This window comes from Aedes aegypti, chromosome 2 (assembly GCF_002204515.2).
Source record: "Aedes aegypti strain LVP_AGWG chromosome 2, AaegL5.0 Primary Assembly, whole genome shotgun sequence".
NCBI lineage: Eukaryota > Metazoa > Arthropoda > Insecta > Diptera > Culicidae > Aedes > Aedes aegypti.
This window is the reverse complement of record NC_035108.1, coordinates 360,398,089-360,418,861: the sequence shown is the minus strand read 5'-3', so window position 1 is coordinate 360,418,861 and position 20,773 is coordinate 360,398,089. Positions and strand designations below refer to the sequence as shown.

General features: G+C 38.5%; 1 protein-coding gene across 5 annotated transcripts in view; it reads right to left on the bottom strand.

Moving 5' to 3' along the window:
* The window catches only part of LOC5567743 (protein spire), a 581,954-nt gene that overhangs the window by 433,159 nt on the left and 128,022 nt on the right, over window positions 1-20,773 (bottom strand). For all 5 annotated transcript variants that reach the window (XM_021846470.1, XM_021846472.1, XM_021846473.1 and 2 more), the window contains exon 2: window positions 16,903-16,937. In XM_021846470.1, the coding sequence (XP_021702162.1) occupies window positions 16,903-16,937 (35 nt within the window). The remainder of the gene's footprint in view (window positions 1-16,902; window positions 16,938-20,773) is intronic.

Below are 20,773 nucleotides of genomic sequence, written 5' to 3'. Positions count from 1 at the left end.
ATAACTCCTTGCAAAACAGTTCTTACCATGAATGTCAAGAGCTATTTCTCCAAGTAGATTTCGTTGACAGCTCGGTTCTGCTCAAAAATAATCAAATTAAATAGTTTTGCTAAGATACGATGTTGTGGTGGGTTTTGCTTACGCCGTCATGCTAGTGCTTTAATAATAGGAACAGAAATAAGAAATACTGCCGTTCAATGCATATTTGTCCCGCGGTCCATGAGGTTTACATAGAACATGGTACAAGTAGACGTAGAAGTGCAGAATAGTGCTACCATAGGCACAGGCGATATTGTATAGAAATATTAGAGTTTCCGTAGTTTTCATTTTTTTTCCTCAGAGCCAGAATAAAAAACTGTCAGATGACGTAAACATAATGCCCCTGGCTTTATTTTTACGATTTCATTCGAATATTTAGACTTAGCTATGTGGCTATTGGTACGTAGATATTGACTATAACAATCTACAATTATTATCCAACCTTAAAAATTTCGTTTTTCCTACTAGATACCAATTGATAGAATCAATTTCTGTAGGAACCTAATAACCAGATCTAATCTCCTAAAGCAAGCAATTAGCGAGCTGTCATCGATTGTTACACTCCACGGTTCTCAATCTTGACGTTGCGTGTGACTCGTCCCGTGCCGTTCATCGCACAATTTCCGAAACATTTCGGCTTTATCAGGTCATCGAACGCCGCGTCGCAAAATACGGTGTCCACATTTTGATTTCGCTATTATCTTCCAGGTTGATGATTGACCCATTTTGTTCGCAAAAAAAGGTTCGAATGAAGATAGTGTGTAAAGAATGAACACTGTCTTCCCATTATTTGCCAAAACTAGACATAAAGGAAAGACGCCTGAAATGGACCGGCAAGGTGCAAACTAACTAATCACCGACGTCATTGTTTACTCTGCTAATTCGCAGTTTTTCGCTACATCTCACGCTACGTAAAGCGAGCAGAATCCGGTGGATGTGTCAATCAAATTGACCGACGAAGGTGCTTTTGGGAAGCGTTTGGGTGAGAACGAATTCTTCAGTAATTTTCCAAATCGAAAAGTGTTATTGAAAATCGGAAGCATGGCGTACGTTGAAGTAACTGTTTCAAATTCATGAAATTTTGAAGCAATGTAGAATCGAAAAATTTGTTCAAAATTTAAGACACATAAGAAAATATCTCGAAATACAGGTCGGGATCGTGAAATACAGAGTACCATATAAAACCTAAAGGCAAGTAACCTAATAGCTGATTACACGTTTTAATTTTTATTATACACCATTTTTCATCACGGATTATGAGTGTTAAACCGTTTTATTCTGGGACCATTTGCAAAGTTTTCAATTTACGACTCCTACTGGAAATCAAGGCTTTTGTGCTCTTTACGTATTTATTATGCACCATACATATAACTTAACGACTATTTCCTTTTTAACTGCCGCTATCGCCACCAACCCAACAGCTGCCGAAATGGCAGCACTCAGTTGCATACTCAACCTTTGATTGGATCTCAATGACCATTTGTACACTTTATGCTTCGGCACACGGCTTCTCGAAGGATTATAAATGGGAAATTTAGTGCGCTGAAGATTCAGTGGTGAGTACGGCAATATTCCATGTCATGTTGGTTGGCTTATTTACGGGTGTTAATTATACTTTTCATCTTCAACTAATTGTTCAGTAATTCTTATTCGAGAGGCATTTTTTGAAAAATCGTAAGAAAAACAAGTAGAAACTCTGAATGTAAATTTCCCTCAAATATACGGAATTTGCTAATTAAACAAAAAAAAAATCACAAATTGCTGAACATGCTATGAAGAGTTACACGACCGATAAAGTTTAATAATGTGCACTCAACAAAATCCGTTCAAATATTTGAGAAGCCAGTTTTATAGTGGTCCATCAAAATTTTCAAGTTCTTTCAAAATTTTGGAACTTTGTGAGAAAGAACACTTTTTGGTAAAATTTGCGTAATACGAATATATTGAAGGTTTGAATGAGTCTACGAAACACATTCTCATTGAAGATTTCAGTGAGCAAATGTAATTAATTAGGGGTCCAGATAGCCGTAGCGGTAAACGCGCAGCTATTCAGCATGATCATGCTGAGGGTCGTGGGTTCGAATCCCGCTGGTCGAGGATCTTTTCGTGAAGGAAATTTTCTCGATTCCCAGGGCATAGAGTATCTTCGTACCTGCCACACGATATACACATGCAAAAATGGTCAATCGGCAAAGAAAGCTCTCAGTTAATAACTGTGGAAGTGCTCATAAGAACACTTAGCTGAGAAGCAGGCTTTGTCCCAGTTGGGACGTAACGCCACAAAGAAGATTGATAATTGCTGTGGAGCAAAAACTTTAATTTCCATAATAATACAAAAATTTGCGAATGAAAAAATCACAAAGCCTGTACTTATTATTGAACATTATCTTTAAATCAGGATTCATCCCACAGCACAAATTGTTCAACAACAGGTAGAATATAATTTAAAAAAGCTTAGGATTTTGATTGATTTAAAAGTTAGAATTATTGGATCTTATAGATGAGCCACAATACAATACACCAAAAATGTGAAATGCTCAAAACTGCCGAACAATCAACCTCTTAATCGTGTGTAGAACCCACCTGATGCAACTCTCCTCGCGTACAATAGATTGATCTCCCCCGGGGCATCCGATCGAAATTGTGGGAACAGAAGATTTCCTCACTTCACAAGTCATTCAATAGCCATATTAGATCTACACCCCGAGCTATCACTGCAGAGCAACGATCGCAGTCGATCTGTTCTTCGCCGATGAAAATCAGTTCCTCCCAATCGGGTACCATAAATCGCAAAACGTTCAACATGACCTCCCGTCTGACAGACGGACATCAATGCTCCGAAAGCCGCCCATGCCGTCGATATCTATTTATGCTCAAACTGAAACCGCCCGCCTCCGGAGGATGGCCGACCGTGGAAAGCGAAACTTTTTGTCAGTGCCGATATCTTACTGGGAGTTGAAGTACAGTTGTGTTCGGAATAACAGGAAGTAAAAATCGATTTTCATACAAAATGTTCAAATATGACAAGCAGCATCTTCGAATTAGTTTGATAAATTAGCAAGAAATTTTGACAGAAAACTAATTGAAATTTTTCGGATCACCTGTTAAAAAGTAGTAGTTTTAAAATTTGAAACTTCTGCTGTATTTTGAGTTTTAAACTTGTTCCTTTTTCATCGTTTCAACATTTCCTACTCAAGCTACAAATGTATAAACAAATAATTTTTACAAAATTATTGCTAAAGGGAAATTTTCAAATCATTTTTTTGTTTATGAACTTGGGCAAATTTGTAGTTCTTTGTCACCTAAACTGAATCAAAATAACGGCATCCAAGAGTTAATCATTTTGTATGAAAATCGGGTTTCACTACAACTATTCTGAACACAACTGTATACGTGAATAGTTCATGTTCTGCTTGCTCTAGCTGTCTAGCTACAGTGCTGTTCTGAATAATAGCAGCGCATGTCGATTTTCATACAAAATGCTCAACTTTGACATGCTGTAGTTTTGTTCCCTTTCAAGCAATCGAGTTGAAATTTTCTCCACAGAACTACAAATATGCCCAATTTTGTAAACACAAAATTTCAAAATTTTCTAAGCCCCTGCCGGAAAGTGAGATACTAGGTGAAATTGTTCGAAAAAATAGCAGTTTTAAAAATTTGAATTTCGGCTTGACATTATAGTTTTATATTGTATATCACTTACCATTGGAACAATCTCCTCCTTCTTATCAAACCTACACCTAAACCGAAAATGTTTAAAATATGTGTAGAATAAAAATTTTAAAATGAAAAACCGCTATTTTTTCGAAAAATTTCACCTAGTGTCTCACTTTTCGGCAGGGACACAGAAAAAACTGAAATTTTGTAGTTACAAAATTGATCATATTTGTAGTTCTGTGGAGAAAATTTCAGCTCGATTGCTTGAAAGGGAACAAAACTACAGCATGTCAAAGTTGAGCATTTTGTATGAAAATCGACATGCGCTGCTATTATTCAGAACAGCACTGTATATGTTCCTTTTTCCTCGTAGCCTCGTCTTGGCCGGAATAGATTGCTTGGGAAGACGGCCGATAAACGACGGGTTGTACATCGTCGAACACGACCATTAGACATTTGTGAAGACTAGCGAAAAACCGCCCCAAGGGTAAGGCTCTCGATTCCCCGATGTCTGGTCATAGAGCAAGTCGTTTAACTGTTGTTGTTTGCTGCAAGATGCATCGATCGGAAGAACCATTCCGATCGATTGGTGGCGTTCCATGGTATGTTTATGGAAGTTGTTCACCAAATGGGTTTGGCTTCGCACCGAAAAAGGGGTGTTACAAGGCAATGGGTGATGCACTTCTTCTTCTTATTCTTCTTATTCCTTACATTATACCTCTAACGGGGCAGAGCTTGCTTCTTAGCTTATGAGCATTTTCACAGTTCTTAACTGTCCATAAACGCATATTTGTCACATTCGACATTTTTGACAAATTCGCCTTAATACCGTGGAGGATCATCAAATAATCAATACTTTCGATCAACTTACTGAAATCTGTGAGTTTGGTCTAGAAAATTCGTAAAAAATATCATGTTGCTCTGTCGCATTATAACAATTGTAACCGCATAACAGTCACATTGAGATTAAACATGAGCCTCGTAATGCAGTAGCAATGAAATGTCTATCAGAATTATGCGAAATGAATTGTATAAAAAAATCAGCCTCAAATAAGCACTTTTGAGTTCTTGGGGATTTTTAGAAACTTAAGATTCCTCCCTTCTGTACTAATGTAAAATGTACACTTGATATTCCATTTACCCAATGCCTACTTTTGTCGAATGTTGCAAATATAAAGTTATGATCAATCAACTCAAAGCTATCCTTGCCAATATTTTTGTTTTACTATCATGTATCTTCTTTCTTCTGGTGTTACATCCCAATTGAAACATAGTACTCTTCGTTTGGGACAATAAACAATTCATGTATATCGAGTCGATTTGCTTGCTCTGACAGATGAGTGTTTGTATTCGAGAATTAATATTTTCTCAACAATGTTGGGTATAATAACTGTGTTTGTATGAATAATAATTGGATTTTTTATTATTAAACTTGACTTTACAGGATTGACGCTAATTTTACATGAAATGTTAATCTAATTTTTTTTTGCTGAGGTGGGAATATCCTTCCACTGAAGTTTTTGACTAATTACCAATTATAATGTTTAAGACGGACAGGAATGTGAGATCTTGAAATATTATTAGGATAACTGGGGGCAAAACGCGCTCTCTAAGGAAGGAAGCGTTTTTAGTTATGAAGAACAGCTCTTTTTCAATCATTATCTCATTTCTATCAATTAGCAGAAATAGCCATCCATTAATAAAGTTAATAAATCAATGTTTATAAAATGCTTGCTTATCTGCACTTTTATTTTTTGCGGGGTAAAACGCGCAACCTGACTCGACGTTAGTCATTCGCGCGCACGCATGCGCAATCATGCATGCATATACGTTGCATACATAAGGGCGTTTGATCAGATGTTATTGTTCAATTATAGTATACATGCTGATTCGAAAAACGTGCATTTGTAAGGTTCAAATTGGCAAATAGCTACAGCTTGGCATTACGTTTGCTGAAATTTGAATTCAAACGGCTGTTTTGGTGTTATGAAATAGGAGTGGCCGTTTTGCCCCACGAGTTGATTAAAGTTTAAGTCCTTCAATTCGCTTTTACAGGATATATTCAACATTTTTTTGCGTGGAATACGAACTATGGGAGTGCACAAGTCGATTCTCGGTGATAGTTTCAAAAATGTTGTTGTTTATCGACCTGAAAAATGATAATGAAAATAACACGAAATTACAACGCGAACATCGAAAAACGTGTTTTCGAGTTTTTTACGATATTTGTCAGGAAAACACCTAAAAATGTATATAGAGAAGCATTTTAATACATTTTCTATTATCTCGGGTGAAGAACAGCGTCCCAAAGCACGTCAATAGTTCAAAACAAGGGTGGCGCGTTTTACCCCAATGGCGCATTTTACACCCAGTTCCCCTATTCCCCAACGGCGGAAGATCTCCCGAACCGATGCTATGCGGGCAGATGCCGGTGTCGGTTCTGCGATTCCGGTGGAGAGAAGCTTTCGGTACACCCCAAAGACCATTCGCGATCTACTTAGATAGTCCCCGGTGGAGAACCTAGCATATTCCGACGCGATGTTGGTCGTTCAAGGGCCGGGGTCGGTCGTGCAATTCCACTTGGAGGCTGACTTCCAATTTGCAGGCGCCTCGACTACCCATCACCAATCGATACTACGTGACTCTCGAACTACTCGGCCTAGTCCACGACGAAGGATCTAGCCTACTCCGATCGCGGCTCGACGCCCTCTGGTATTCCCGCTATTTTTGTTGGAGCGACGACAGGATTTGCGTTACCACTCTGTTCACCGCGTGCCCGTACTTAAGTGTTGACACATTTTCTGCACGATGTTGTCGTGGTTTTGATCTCCGTCGCTGTTTCCGAATTTTTCGTTTCGCACATCCGCGAATCTTAAACAGTCAAAAACTATATATTGCGTTATCTTCCCGATGTTTACGCAAACTGGGCAGTGGGGCGACTATGCGTGCCAGAATCTATGAAGATACTTTTTGAAACTTCCATGAACTGATAGGAAATGTGTCAGGTAGAAATTCCTCTCTGCTTGCTTCCTATTAATTCACGTCGACAGGTTTAGGATGAGCCGGTAGGTCCATTTTCCTTTCTTTCTTTCTCGTGTTGCCACTTAGCCATACATCCGACTCCGACCATCTTCCTTCCATACGTTTTTGACGTCTCTTTGTTGGTAGCACTCAATATCTTCCACCAAAGTGATGCAAATGGGGATCATACCGGCTATAACGCATACAGCATTTGACGATATCGTTCTATACGCATTCGCAACTCGTACTATCTTCAGCCGAAATGCTCTGTTCAGCTTTCCGCGGTTCCATTATGATTCCTCTTTGAATCCAGTATCGATGACGAGACATTAGCTAGCAGACGCCTCATACTGCTGCTTGAAACACACAATTTTGGCATGATTCTCCATGAATGATACAGCCGATCGTCGATCATTACTCGCAGGTATTTCAATAGCGCTTCGGTGCAATAACATGCCTTTCGACGTTGACCTCCATCTGCTGAACCGGCTTGCACTTGCTGACTAGCAGCACCTCTGCTTTGTGGTGAATTTGACTCCGCTCATCTAGCTCTCGATTGCGTTAATTGTTTCCATCACAGACATCTTCACTTCTTCTAGCGTCTCGCCTATCACCGTTTGTGACACATCATGCACAAAACCAACAATTTTCACCTTCCTAGGCAGCCGCAGTGTCAAGACCAGTGCTGGGAATGGTAATAGTAGTAGGCTTGAATTTCGCGAAAATCACGTGGCTTTCCCAGAACAGTAGTTTAAAAACGTGAATTTCATCAAGTAGCCTATGTTGGGTGAATGAATTTTCTTAATCGTGAGTGTCATTGAAGGCTCTAAATGCGGGAAATGCAGCGGGAAATAGAACATTTTTCTACAGTAATTTTGGGTTGCCCTCAGCAACGGATGTTTTGCGATTTTCAAGGCTCTTTGCCTACAGCAGCGGTAGGCGTGAGCTTCACTGGCTTCGCTGACTGCGATTGGCTTTGTTTGGCTACTGTAGAATGAACTTCAGATTTTTTCCCAACCCTGGTCAAGACTCCATTATACATCCCGGTCCAAAGTATTGGGTCGAGAATGGAACCTTGAGGAACGCCCACTGTCACTTGTATTGCATTCTGCCCTTCATTTCCTTTGTACACCAAGATTCTGCTCTGGAAGTAGCTCTTCAGGATCTTGCACAGATAGTTGGGGATCAGAATTCTGTGCAGAGCTGTGGCGATGGCCTCCCGGCTGGGGTATTGTATGCGTTTATCACATCTATCGATTTCCACTTCGTTTCTGCTTCGACGCTTTCTCAGCACACTCGAGTACTGTTCGAATTGCGTCTATCGGCGATACTCCTTTGCGGTATCCAAACTGAATTTTCAACAACTCTTGCTCACTCTCCGTACACTTCATCAGCCTGTTGCGGATGATTCTTTCCAGAAGTTTTCCGAGCGTATCCAACCAACAGGCAAATGGGCTCAAACGAGGCTGAATCTTCCGGTGGCTTCCCTGGCTTTGGCAGTAGTACCAGCTGCTGGATTCTCCATCGTGGGAAATTACCTTCGTCAAGACACTTGTGCAACACCGTCCTAAACATGTCCGGATATTCCAGGATGACAGCTTCCAGCGTCACGTTCGGTATTGCATCTGGACCAGGAGCTTTCTTCTATTTTAGGCGTTTCGCCGCTTCTACAAACTCGTCGTTAGACACTTGCCGGTCCTCGGCGATTGCTTCTGCGTCTTCACCATAGGGCATTGGTGGCCGGGATCGTTGGATTGTGTTTCGGGAAGATACCTTCCACTATCACGTTCAGCTTGTCTGGGCACATCTCAGCGCCCTTGATCTTTGCAATAACGACTCTATACCCTTTTCTCTACGGGTTGGTGTCTGCTTCTCGAAACAGGTCCTTGTAGCAATTAGATTTACTAAGCTTGACTCTCTTCTCTCAATTTTCGTTCCTGCTTTCTGAGCCTGCCTTCTGGCCCTGAGACAACCAGTGTGAAATGTGCGGAGCGTGTCATTCCATCAGTAAGCTGGTCACCTCTGTTCTTCGGCTCCAGTTTTCGCTGCATTGTTGCCTTACAAGCCGATACCATTCTTAGCTTGGTTGGTCGATATCCTCGTTATCGCCGTATTGACGAAGTGCATCAACGAATAGTTCATTGTTAAAGACTTTCGTCTTTCACTTCCGTTTGCTTGTTATTCTTCCCATTGTTATCGCAGGGTTTCGTTGACCTATGCGATAACGAATCGCTAAATGTTTGCTATGGGTTTACCCCTCGTAAACTCTCAAGTTCATATTCACCGAAAATGCAGGACTGCAATACGTAACTTCGATGATGGATTCCCTTCCGTTTCTCCGAAATGTGCTAACGGAGCCTTCATTGCATAATCGAACATCTAACTTCGCTAAGGCTTCCTGCAGGATGTATCCTCTTACGTTGGTCACTATGCTCCCCACACCCCAGCCCAGGCATTGAATTCTCCTACAACGAGTATCGGCTTCCTTCCGACCAACTTGTCAGTTAGCTTATCCACCATCTGGCAGAACTGCTCCACTGTCCACCTTGGATAAGGTGCATAACAACTGCATACAACGACACCGTTGATTTTGACGATGACGAAGCCATCGCCTGAATTGTCCATCACTTCGTGGATAGGGAATCTGCCCATAACGATTGTACCCCGTTTGGCATTAAGTCGTTTGGCATAAGGCCATTTGGCATAGTTTGGCAGTGGTTTAGATTGATCTGAGTCATCTCCATTCATATTGGCCTATTATCGCTCTCTTGTAGGCAGGGCATTTGAAGCCACCCGTTTGATGGCCGTTTCCATCTTCTGAAGTACATAGCATGCACTTTGGCCTCTGCGTGCAGACTTCCCCTACAATTCATAAGTCAAATATCATAAATGCTTCGCAAGCAAGGTGGCAGAACTTGTATACAAGTTGAAGACGGGTGGTATACCTCTTGGCGATGTTATTACATATGGATACATACAAAAACGTTATCTGGCAGCATCCATTTATTACGTAACGCTAAAATTGGAAATTTTTGTAATTACGTTACGTAATTTGTAGACAGCGCCTCTTTGACCGCCAAATCAATCCGTTAAAAGTAGTCTACAAGTAGAGTTTTCAATTTTCCCGGGAATTGACTTCCCGGGAAACGGGAAATAAAATTGTCATTTCCCGGGAATTCCCGGGATCCCGGGAAATTCTTAAAAACGTGAGAAATAAGCTAATTTAATTTTTTTTCTAATTATTTATATTTCCTATTTTAGACCATTGCATTTGTACGGTTATTTCTCTCCTGTGTGAGTAATTTAATTTTGTTTTTCAAAAAAATATGTTGGCTTAGTTTTTTTAGGCTTGAAAAAAATTTATAAAATTAAGCAAAAGTTCATGTGGAGGTCATACTAGACAAATCGAAAGAAGTCCAATTAATATTTGCCAACATTTAAGGTGAAGATTAAGTGAAGCCAAACCTCAAATTTTCAAGAGTACAAATCTGGAGAATCAAACATCCGTTTAAGCTGGAATCTTAATCGATTGGTAACTCAATCGTTTGAATTTTTTATAGTAAATGAAAACCCGAATTTAATTCCACTATAGTTTGTATCCTTTGATAGATAGGGTGCAGAGCTACTTGGGCACTTCCATGATTCACTTTGGCATGGGGGGGTTTTATCGGCCGAATTGTCAGAAACTTTGCAATAAAAAGCACTTCAATATGACGCATGTTGTGACCGAATATGAGCCCAGTAGCTTTTAAAAATCCCCACTGCCGAAGTGAATCAAAAGTGCCAAGAATAGGGTCCAGCTCCCTACGCATATTTCGACCTCTTTTTTCTCTGTTCAGATGCGCCACTGCGACCAGTATTTAGATCTATTGTGACATTATCCGTATCCTTAGTGTATAGTGCATGTCGCATTTCTCCATTTTCATTGATAGGTAATGAAGCATCGATTTCTGTACATTTCTTGTTTTGATTCTTCAGATATTGATACAAATCGGCTATGATGAAAAGGTCCCGCTATTTACACCCTTCATAGTAATTTACATCTCAGCAAAGGCGCGCCCCTTAGCAAACATATTCGATTAAATTTCTGAGAAACCAAATTGGTACTACTGATACTTGACCAGGCAACGGAACTCTAGTCCAACCCTTGTTTCGCTTTTAGTTTAGTCCCAGAAAAATACTAGAAAAAAGGGGCTTTATGCTAGCAGCAAAACTGAATCAAACTAGAAAATATGTTTAGTAATCAGAATTCACGTGAGTCCTTGAATTACCAGTACTTACAGTCCTTGTTGAGTTAATACTCATGATTGTTATCCTGGCTTCAAGTGTAGTCTCTGGACTGACCAACTCCGAGTCTTTAACCATCTGCTAAGTAAAATAGATTAATTTTCAGAAACTGTTGCCAGTAACAAGGACTTTGTACTGCGAATCCTTGAATTACCAGAACATATTACCCTAGCCCGACAAACAAGATGAGACTAGGGTTCAAATGGTAGATCTTACCCCGTAACGCACCACGACAAGGTGATCTACCCGCGTTACGGGTATATTCGACCTCAACTGCAAGGCCGTCCTCAGTATCGTGTACTATTACTGTACTACTTTTAGTACACGACACTGAGGACGGCCTTACAGTTGAGGTAGAAATACACGTATCTGTCAAAGGATACAAACACTAATGGAATTAAATGGTATAGTACTGAATTTATTTACTTATAGGTATTCCACTAAATAGCTCGAAGATTTATTATCATGAGCTTTGTGCTCGAAAATGAAATAGATCTCTTGAAAGGGGCCTTCCTTAGACGAGTGGTTAGAGTCCTCGGCTACAAAGCAAAGCCATGCTGAAGGTGTCTTTTCGTAATAGAACTTTCCTTGACTTCCCTGGGCATAAAGTATCATCGTACCTGCCACACTATATACGAATGCGAAAATGGCAACTTTGGCAAAGAAAGCTCTCAGTTAATAACTGTGGAAGTGCTCATAAGAACAATAATCTGAGTAGCAGGCTCTGTCCCAGTGAGGACGTTATGCCAAGAAGAAAATCTCTTGAAAGTTCCTTTATATTGTATTGCATATGAAGTTTCTTGAAAAAAAAAAAAATCGTCAAAAACATATGCATTTTTCAATAAGTGTTTGATTGCGGAAAACAGCCAATAAACATCAAAATGATTTGAAAAGTAATTTGTACGATGGTTTTTATTTGAATGTAGATGGTCAAGTCTTTATTAAAATAGAGGAAATGCATATATCTCGGGAAATACGGGAATCCCGGGAAACAGAAAATCATTTCCCGGGAAACGGGAATCCCGGGAAATCTCATTTCCCGGGAAATGTTCCCGGGATTGAAAACTCTATCTACAAGCTTTCTAAATCTTATTTTTTTGGCACTGAAACTCATTTTTAACTGAAAATCGAGCCTATGTTACTTTCTGTGGAATGATCCTGTCCTACTAAGCCACTATCTGAGTGCTATCAGTACGTAGAGAATCAGTGAATTCACCCGTCAAGTTCAATTCATGCGATCATATCTTCATATCATATCACACATATATTGTGGGCTTCGTGGCCTTGCGGTTAGCGGCGTCAGTCGTCTAGGCGTATTGTGCCACGGGGTGTGGGTTCGATTCCCGCTCCAGTCGGTGGAAACTTTTCGTCAAACGAAAAATTCATTGCTGGGCTACTGGGTGTTTCGTGTTGTCCGTTGCCTAATGTTAGTGATCGTTCAGTCTGTGCAGCTTATGTGCTGAAGACGGTGTAAATTGTCTTTTTTTCACAGAGAGTCGGATTCTTGGCACGTTTGATTCACTCCAGCAGGATTTTTATTAAGTTACTGAGTTCATGTTTGGTCAAAATATTTAAATTCACTTTACAGTGAAGTCACTCAAAATATAAGGGTCAGTGGCGCAACCACTGAGTTACCCCCCCACAGACCCGAAAAATTATAAGCCTTGCCAAGTATATTTTTGAAATTCAACACTACACGTCGTACAGCTACAAAGCAGTAACTTAGTTTAATTCGTATGAACAGTTATCATAGTGGTTATTACAGTTGTATTTTTTAAAGTTGTGTTTTTTCAATTCTAAAACTTATTAGGAAGTTTGATAAAAACAAAATATATGGTAATTACTACTATAACAAAAACTACAAATTGAACTTTAACACTTCACTTTTGGAAAACAAAAAATAAAATACTAAAATCACTTGTAAAGCGAGCAAATACTTTTAAACTCTAATATGTGTTGTTTATCTTGACAGATAGGCCTATTTCGTCAGCGACTTACAGACTTCTTCAGTGTCTAGTGCTCGACTAACAAGCTAATAACAACAAATACCAAATTATAGCCTTTTTTAAATCAAACTGAAAGCATTGTGTGAACAGTTTGAAAATCCTTCAGATACGTTCTAACCTTTTTTTTTTGGTGCAGCATCTGAAATACGAAAATTCATACGATTGCTTCAGCATTTTGTCGAGTTTTGCGATCTTCAGAGCATACAAATTCATGACTTATAAAGATTACGTTGCAAACCATGAGAAAAGGGTGGTCATTCAATAAAAGTTGAAAAAATGTGACTCAGATTTGTCCATTAGAAATATGAACACATTGTTGTCCCACTGCAATAGTAAATCAATCAGATTATTAACAAAGTCATCAAAAAACTAAGTTTAATGGTTATATTCAAAATTTTAGGATGTTATCACTTATTTGATCATAAAATCTTCACAATGAAAGCAGATCTCATTTCTGACCTTTGGACTCGATTTTTTAGATTTCCAATTCTGTAAGGTCTTCTTCTGGTAGTTTTCTGTTAGTATTCTTCTGGTAGTTTAGTTTTGCAATGCTGATATGCTTTCGACCGAGTAGCAATAATTTTTATTGCAAATATCTGCACTCAGCGATTGTTCTCCAAATCATTCTCATTGTTGAAAAAATTCCAGATAATCGAGATAATGCGTCCCAACCGGGCAATACGCCCCACTTCACTTTCGAGAGATTGAGACTTATTTTACACGTAAATATGATTACAAATTTTAAATATTCGCGAAAAAAGACGCTGTGCATATTGGTGCTTAGAAAAACATAAACAACTAATAGATATTCCAAAAATATCTAAAACCAGGTTTTTGGCGTCCGATAAATAAGCTTAATTGTAAATGAAGCCCATTCTTTACTATTGAACTTGTTGTTGTTTACTATTTAACTTGGAAGAAATGCTAATGGACCCTTTTAAGCTTAGCTCTTTAGACACATTTTTACTGTGGAACTTTTTCATACGGGAGGGGCATATCGTCCCTTTAATGCTACAACTAGATAACTCGAAAATCAAAATTTTGAGATGTGCAACTTTGAAAGTATGACCGTTTAACAAGGTGATGGTTAATCCAGAGATTATGATTGAAAAATAATCTTTAACTTGTGTATTTTGAATCACACGCTTAAGACCTGTGGATATTTTGCAGATCTAATTAAGAAAAATGTTTTGACATATTGAAGTCAAAAATTTCAAATTCCGTGTTATCTAGTTGTAGCATCAAGGGGACGATATGGCCCTGATTGTTTTGAAACGTCAAGGTTAGAAGCATTTACAAACAAAAATCTTATACACTAAAACCTCAATTTACGAAGTCTTTTTTTACGCTACCCCAATTTAAGTCACTTTTTTTACGAAGTAAACTCAATTTAAGTCACTTTTTTTACGTAGTGCGTAAATTGAGTTTTGACAATTCTGCGGGAAATCATTGACCTCCGGTTTGGGAAAATCGTTGGAAACCCATACAATATGGGTATTTTTGGAACGGGCACGACGAGGGGATGACGAAAATCGATGTCCGACGCCATTTTGGAATCCAAGATGGCGACCTCTGGTTTGGGAAAATCGTTGGAAACCTATACAATATGGGTATTTTTGCAAAAGGCACGACGAGGGGATGACGAAAATCGATGTCCGACGCCATTTTGGAATCCAAGATGGCGACCTCTGGTTTGGGAAAATCGTTGGAAACCCATACAATATGGGTATTTTTGGAAAGGGCACGACGAGGGGATAACGAAAATCGATGTCCAACGCCATTTTTGAATCCAAGATGGCGACCTCACGTTTCCTCACGTGAATGGTTAGGGGCTTGTGGAGTAACTGAAAAGTACCCTCTAATCTCTTATTACGGTCGTAGATCCCAAGGCCTATATTCAATGGAGTCCTTGGAGGACCTAGGACATCCGCACAAATTATTACAATACACCGTTTACTCACATGAATAGTTAGGGGCCTGTGGAGTAATTGAAAAGTAACCTCTAATCTCTTATTACGGTCGTAGATCCCAAGGCCTATATTCAATGGAGTTCTTGGAGGACCTAGGACATCCGCACAAATTATTACAATACACCGTTTACTCATATGAATGGTTAGGGGCCTGTGGAGTAATTGAAAAGTAACCTCTAATATCTTATTACGGTCGTAGATCCCAAGGCCCATATTCAATGGAGTCCTTGGAGGACCTAGGACATCCACACAAATTATTACAATACACCGTTTACTCACATGAATGGTTAGGGGCCTGTGGAGTAATTGAAAAGTAACCTCTTATCTCTTATTACGGTCGTAGATCCCTAGGCATGTATTCAATGGAGTCCTTGGAGGACCTAGGACATCCGCACAAATTATTACAATACACCGTTTACTCACATGAGTGTTTAGGGGCCTGTGGAGTAATTGAAAAGTAACCTCTAATATCTTATTATGGTCTTAGATCTCAAGGCATGTATTCAATGGAGTCCTTGGAGGACCTAGGACATCCACACAAATTATTACAATACACCGTTTACTCACATGAATGGTTAGGGGCCTGTGGAGTAATTGAAAAGTAACCGCTAATCTCTTATTACGGTCGTAGATCCCAAGGTCTATATTCAATGGAGTCCTTGGAGAACCTAGGACGTATATTCAATGGAGTCCTTGGAGGACCTAGGACATCGGCACAAATTATAAAAATACTCATTTTACTACTATGAACAGATAAGGGCCTGTGTCATATCAAAAAAAAACATCAAAAGATCGCTAAATATGCCAGTACATTGCAGGTATATATTCCAGGAAGTTATTGGATGAACTAGAACACATGTTGTACTCACTTAATTACCAAAACTTGAATCTGACAAAACTAACGCTTCTTAAAAATTTAACAATCTTCTAGGGTCCAGTATTGTGAGACATTCTTCTACATAGAAATGATAAATTGGCAAAACCTCGTTTTACGAACTGAGCTCCCTCGTTTTACGCACTGATTCAATTTACGCACCCCCGATCTAGTTCGTAAATTGAGGTTACAGTGTACCATTTTTAGAAGCTTGACCAACTAAACAATCCAAAAACAAACCAAATAAACAACACCTTCCTTTACAAAAAAAAACTTAAAAGTAATGCATTTGCTACTGCGATAGAGCAATTTGTCCATGAGGGAAGGGGGGGGGGGGTCATACCTTTTGAACTTATTTAAAGTACAACACAAAAGAAGAGCGGTTGAATGGCATCCCTAAAATGTATTGTTATCTTTCTTGATTCATTCTATGCAAAACACAAAACATACTTAAGCTCGTTTTTTTATCAATAATATCTTCTCAAAAAGTATTTTGAAATTTGCAAAACCCCCCCTTGAACCAAATTCTGGATGCGCTAATGATAAGGGTTTATTATAAATTGTGCTTTATATAAAAAAAATTATGATTATACAAAATTTTGAAGATTCACAAAAAATATTTACGGCAATAAGGTGTTTTTCGTTGGATTAAGTCCAAAAAACATTTTTTTTTTCTGTGTAAGATTCACTCATACCCCTTGGTTTATTTATCCAGTCTAAAAATTTCTTGTGAAATTTGTAGTGTATTTATCCAAGAATCTGCCAAAGAACTAAAAAAAACGCTCGATTTTAAAATTTATAAACTTGTTTTGTTTTAATGGAAAAAAAATAAAACTTAAAACAAATATTATTATCAGCTAGTTGAGAAATGGCGTTCAAAAACTTACACATAACAACTAAATAACATGACATTGCAGTTATCTGCCCTGAGTCTTGCACCAATTTTCACATTTTATTTTAATAATAATACATATTTGTGTTTCGGGCGTCGTTTGAAGTTCAGTTTTCGGCGACAAACACGAATTCTTAATTAACGCTGCGAACTTACCTTTTTCTGAGATGACGCCACGCATAGGTCTTTGTCTGAAAGAAAAAAAAAATTAAAGACGGGTGTTAAAAACATTGTTTATGAAATTTAAGCAGCTCTTAACACGGGTGAGATCATTACATTTGTATGTATTGTAAGACCGTATCTGGAAAACATGTGATTGCAATTTATGTTTGCGATGGAAGAATAAGAGAACGCATGGTTTACTGCACAGAAGGTGATAAATATATCAGCACGAAAGCGATAATATCTTATATCAACTTTTTTTATATATCTTTTTTAGAATTGAAAATGGATTTAAGAGATATTTTATTCATTATTTTAATTAGCATGAATGTCATTTTATATAACGATAATTTATTAAAGATAAACGAAAATAAAAGCTATAGTCCACTTGTATGACTCCAAAATCTCATGATTAATCATTTCTATCATTTTTTTTCGAAAGCGTGAATGCTATCGGAAATTATAGAAATTCTGAATGGAAGAAACAGTTCCTAAGACTAAAGTTAACTTGGAGCACCAAACCTACACACTGTCAATCAGAAACCAACCCAAACGCCGGGAATCAATTATCATCCCACGGTATCGACATCGGCATCAAATTAATTGCGACAATTCAATTGTTTTCTCGCTCTTCTCACCTCTAGTCAGTCATTCCGTCACGGCCTTCTACCCGAGCTGGAAATCATGACAAACGAATGTCATATAATGGTAATAAAATTTAATACCAGCATATCGTAGTATGCTTTTCATAAAGTGGGATTGAAAGGAAAATATCAAGCTTATAAATTTAAATTAGGAGCCTGGATATCCGTAGCGGCAAACGCGTGGCTATTCAGCGAGACCAAGCCGATGGTGGTGGGTTCGAATCCCGCATGTCGAGGAAATGTTCTTGACTTTCTAGGGCATAGAGTATCTCCGTATCTGCCACACGATACATACATCTATATAAATAAAAATGGAGTGGTGTTTGTATGTCACGAAATGGCTCACGAACGGGTCAACGCATTTGTATGATTCTTTCTCCGTTTTGTTCGTCAAGGATTCCGACGTGTTCGTGTGTATTAAAATCCCAGGATATTCACCGGGAAAGTTTAAAAAACGAGAGTGCACGGATCTGTCATTTTGTATGGGACGAATCTTAGCGTTTTTCAACAGCCTACTTGATGGCAAGACGAAGTTTGCCGGGACCACTAGTTGGGTAATAAAAGTTCTCAGTTAATAACTGTGGAAGTGCTCATAAGAGCACTTAGATGAGAAGAAGGTTCTTTTCCAGTTGGGGCAAAATGGCAGAAAGAAAAAAAAAGAAGATATTTTAATTTTTATTACCTGCAATATATTATAATTTATTACAAAAAAATAGAATAAAAAGCGTATAAGCAGTTAATTCTGTTTTGATAACATGATATGGTCTTCATCAGGTCATGAGAGTTATCCATATAAAAGAAAGCAAAAACACAATTCAAGGTGTTATAGCTCATTCTGACAAGTAATTGTTATATGTTTGCGTTTTTCATCTGATCGAGCACCGTGTCGCACATATTGCCATACGCGACTCCATCCCAAACAGCGCACGGCAAGTCCTCATTTTTCCACTTGCACGATCTTGCAGCTTCGATTTAAGGTGCGTTCCAATGACACATTCTTAGAATAGTCGTCCGCGCATGCCCTGCTCTACTGCTGCTATTCTCCGGATAGGCTCCCCCACATCTTGGAACATTGGAACTTGGAACATTCTTCGCCGCCATAGAAGACAGCTGCTGGCGGCGGCGGAGTCTTCGATGCTGTACTGACGTAACCCCTCACACGAGCGATCCAATCACATTTACCGGCACATACTTAAATGCAGTACCTCAGAGCGATATAAAAAAACGATCGGAATACATAAATTAATAATTACCAACCACTCTCAAGTTGACGCGAGCGAGGGAAGGTACATTAGGGTGCAGTTTATTTTCTGAAAGTTTTCAAAAGCAATAGTTCTGGTGCTGTTCTAAGTTCAAATCACATCAAAAAATTTGAGCAATAATTTTGAACCAAAAACATTAAGACTAATACTGGCGCAAGCGACTTGAATTCTCCGTATTCTTAATATGACCTTGAATGTAGTTTACATCAGTTTGTTATTTTTGACAAATTTTTCATTTTATGGCAGCATTCTCTTCAAATTAAAATGTAGGAAAAGTTTGTCTGGTCAGATACAATACTTTCCAAAATAATTAAAAAGACCTTTTTAATCATGAAAGCATTATAAATTTCATGGACACGTATTATTTAGGACCTAAAAACTCGTTTATGTAGTAAACCAAGCACATAAATCCACATAAATACAAACTGGTAAGCTTGCATGCAAATTGAATGCTATCGATCAATAATGCATTTTCATCCTTTAACCTGGTATAATATCTTGTTGAGATATTATAAAATCAAAACAATATTTAACAATATTGACTAACAAATGAATATGAAATTTTGATTCGATAGTAGACAAGGAATAAAAAAACAAAAAGTCGACAAACCAAAAGGATATGCAACTAACACAAATAAGAGCGTTGATAGCCTTCCCACATCTTTACTCTTCCACAATACAGTTGTTGTGGAAGCGATGTAGGTACGATAAGCAAACAGTTTCAACACTAAACAAATCGCACTCACTCTGCACGCGTGTGTTGTAACATGAGATGGATGGATATGGGTTATGAAAGGGGTCTGCGTGGTCTGTGGGGATTTGAATTCTAAACTTGAAACCAACTCAGTTATTGGGTCACCAAGCGGCTCGGTAGCTTAGTTGGTAAAGCGCTCACCTAGCATACAAGAGTCCTGGGTTCAAACCCCTGCCTAGCACGTGGTTTTTTTTATAATTTCACCCATAATTTGTCCATCTTTACCACGCGTAATGAGTTAATTAATTTTACAAATAAGAGCATCATGGCTTTTTCTGTCTGAAGCTACTTGTTGCTCTTAGAGTTTGTTCTAACATGACCCTGTTCATTCGCGCCATTCTACCGATGGATGTAGTATGTTTCATTTCATAGAACTAATTTTGATATTATCTACATATTGTCGCGGTGAAACCTACAAAACGTTCGAATATCTTTTCATTGATTGAGCTACATTTCCCCGAATGTAATTTCTCCGAACGGCAGTTATCCGAATGACCCTTTTACCAGAAACCCCCATTTTCCTGAAAAGTGCGGCAGCTCAAAATAGTTGAAATTTAGCCTCCAGTGTTGAATAGAACGACAATCAATCAAAAATAAGGAGCTATTTGGCCTTTTTCGACTAAACACTATTGCCAAAAATTCTGAGGATGGTAAAAGTCGAAATAATCGCCAATGCCTCTATAAAGGGTGCATATCAGACTCAAGTTTGTTCCCCACCTTGAAATGTATTAAGTTTTGCCAATAATGAGTGCCAAGAACATTTCTTGGAAAGATGTTCTTCGGAAAAACGGGGTATTCGGGGAAGTAACATTCGGGGAAACGACATTTGGGTAAAAGTAGCACAACCCTTTTAAATACTAAATATTGGATATCTGATCGGAAAGCGACAGATAAAAATCACGTTCTAAATTAAAAAAAAAGCAGATTGTTAACATATTAAACAAATCAACGAAAAAATAAACTTTATGATTTGTTTACATTTTTTAATTGAAAAATTACCTTAAGACATGATATTGACTTTAAATGGCTTAAAATGGCGTGAACCGGCAGAAAATGCTTAAAAACGGTCTAAAATAGCCAAAAATGGCTTTAATGCCTAAAAATAACTTAAAACTACTTAAAATGGCTTTAAATAGCTAAAATCCCTGAAAATGGCTTAAGGTGATTATAGAACGAAGCCACACTTCAAATTTTCAATAGCACAA